Genomic DNA, 1,380 nt, shown 5'->3' with positions numbered 1-1,380 from the left:
AGAGACGGGGTTTCACCATGTTGACCAGGATGGTCTCGATCTCTTGACCTCGTGATCCACCCGCCTCGGCCTCCCAAAGTGCTGGGATTACAGGCTTGAGCCACCGCGCCCGGCGGCCTCGATCTCTTGACCTCGTGATCCACCCGCCTCAGACTCCCAAAGTGCTGGGATTACAGGCGTGAGCCACCGCGCCCGGCACGGAGGCATTTTTATCCTTGGAAGCCATGCTGCAGAGCCTGGATTTCATACAGGTATTGCAGTTGCAAATCCCAGAATTCATGGCTCTGAGGCCACTCTCCCCTGAGCCCAGGCGTCACCTCACCTGGAGGCTCTGCACTTCACACCTTTCATGCCTTTGTGGCCTGGAGCCTGCCCTCCCTCCAACCATATCTTGGTGTGTGGAAGGGGACAGGGAGCATCCACAAGGACCCAGGCCCCATCCCCACCTGACAGCTGCAGGGGCTGTGTACTCCTGCTGTGGCCCTCAGTCCCAGGCCCAGTGTGGCAGACCAAAGGCTCCCAGGATGCCAGCTCCTCAGAGGGCAGGGAGAGGTGGGCGAGGCTGGTCCAGGTGCCATCCATTGCTGGGGAAGGGCCATAGGTGAAGGCATCCAGGGCACTGCCATTGCCGGCTGAGAACCAGATGGGGCTGTCAAGGCCAGGGGGTGCAACATCAAGGACCAGGCAGACCACCACCATCTTCTGCTTCCCATCCACCAGTAGTGTGATTGGTGGGGCCAGAGAGGGAAAGGGTGTGCCACTCACACCTGCAAGAGAGCATGCACCTGTGGGTGCTAGACCAGCTTGTGGCCTCCCAGGCCAGCATTGCATTGTAGGCTAGGGTTCTACATTTCTATCTTTCCATCCATCCATCCTTCCACCCTCCATCTACCTGTCCTTGTAGACACTCATCCATCCCTCCCTCTTTGCATTTTCCCATCTAGCCACACTTCCTTCCCTCCATCTGCCTATCCTTTCATTCACTCACCTATTTATTCATCCCTTTTTCTATCAGCCAACTATTTCCCATCTATTCTTTCCGTCTTTCATCTATATATCTGTCCATCCATCCACCCCCCTCTCCTTCCATCCATTTGTCTATGATATCTGTGCCAGGAACTAGAGATACAACATTGGGTAAGTCATTGTCCCTGCTCTCAAGGAACTCAGTTCCATGGGAAAGCCCGCAGATGTGTAAACAAATACTTGTACCCTGTGTGGCAGCCTCTGGGGAGGAAGGGAAGGAAACAGGACATGGAATGAGATTAGAGGGGGTTTCAAATAGATCTGTAACTTTTTGTTTCTTTTCTGAAAAGTCTGATTTAAATATGGCAAAATGTTAAATATTTGTTAATCTAGGTGGAGTGTGCAGGGGTATTT

The 1,380-nt window shown here is 53.5% G+C and overlaps 1 protein-coding gene across 1 annotated transcript in view; it reads right to left on the bottom strand.

Moving 5' to 3' along the window:
- The window catches only part of PTCRA (pre T cell antigen receptor alpha), a 13,444-nt gene that overhangs the window by 4,127 nt on the left and 7,937 nt on the right, over window positions 1–1,380 (bottom strand). Inside the window, exon 2 of the mRNA XM_017547305.2 lies at window positions 447–767. Coding sequence (XP_017402794.2) covers window positions 447–699 — 253 coding nt within the window. The 5' untranslated portion in view covers window positions 700–767. The remainder of the gene's footprint in view (window positions 1–446; window positions 768–1,380) is intronic.

Source organism: Cebus imitator, unplaced genomic scaffold (genome assembly GCF_001604975.1).
Source record: "Cebus imitator isolate Cc_AM_T3 unplaced genomic scaffold, Cebus_imitator-1.0 Scaffold197, whole genome shotgun sequence".
In the NCBI taxonomy this organism is placed as follows: domain Eukaryota; kingdom Metazoa; phylum Chordata; class Mammalia; order Primates; family Cebidae; genus Cebus; species Cebus imitator.
Note: the sequence above shows the minus strand (reverse complement) of the source record. Positions and strands in the feature narration are given on the sequence as shown.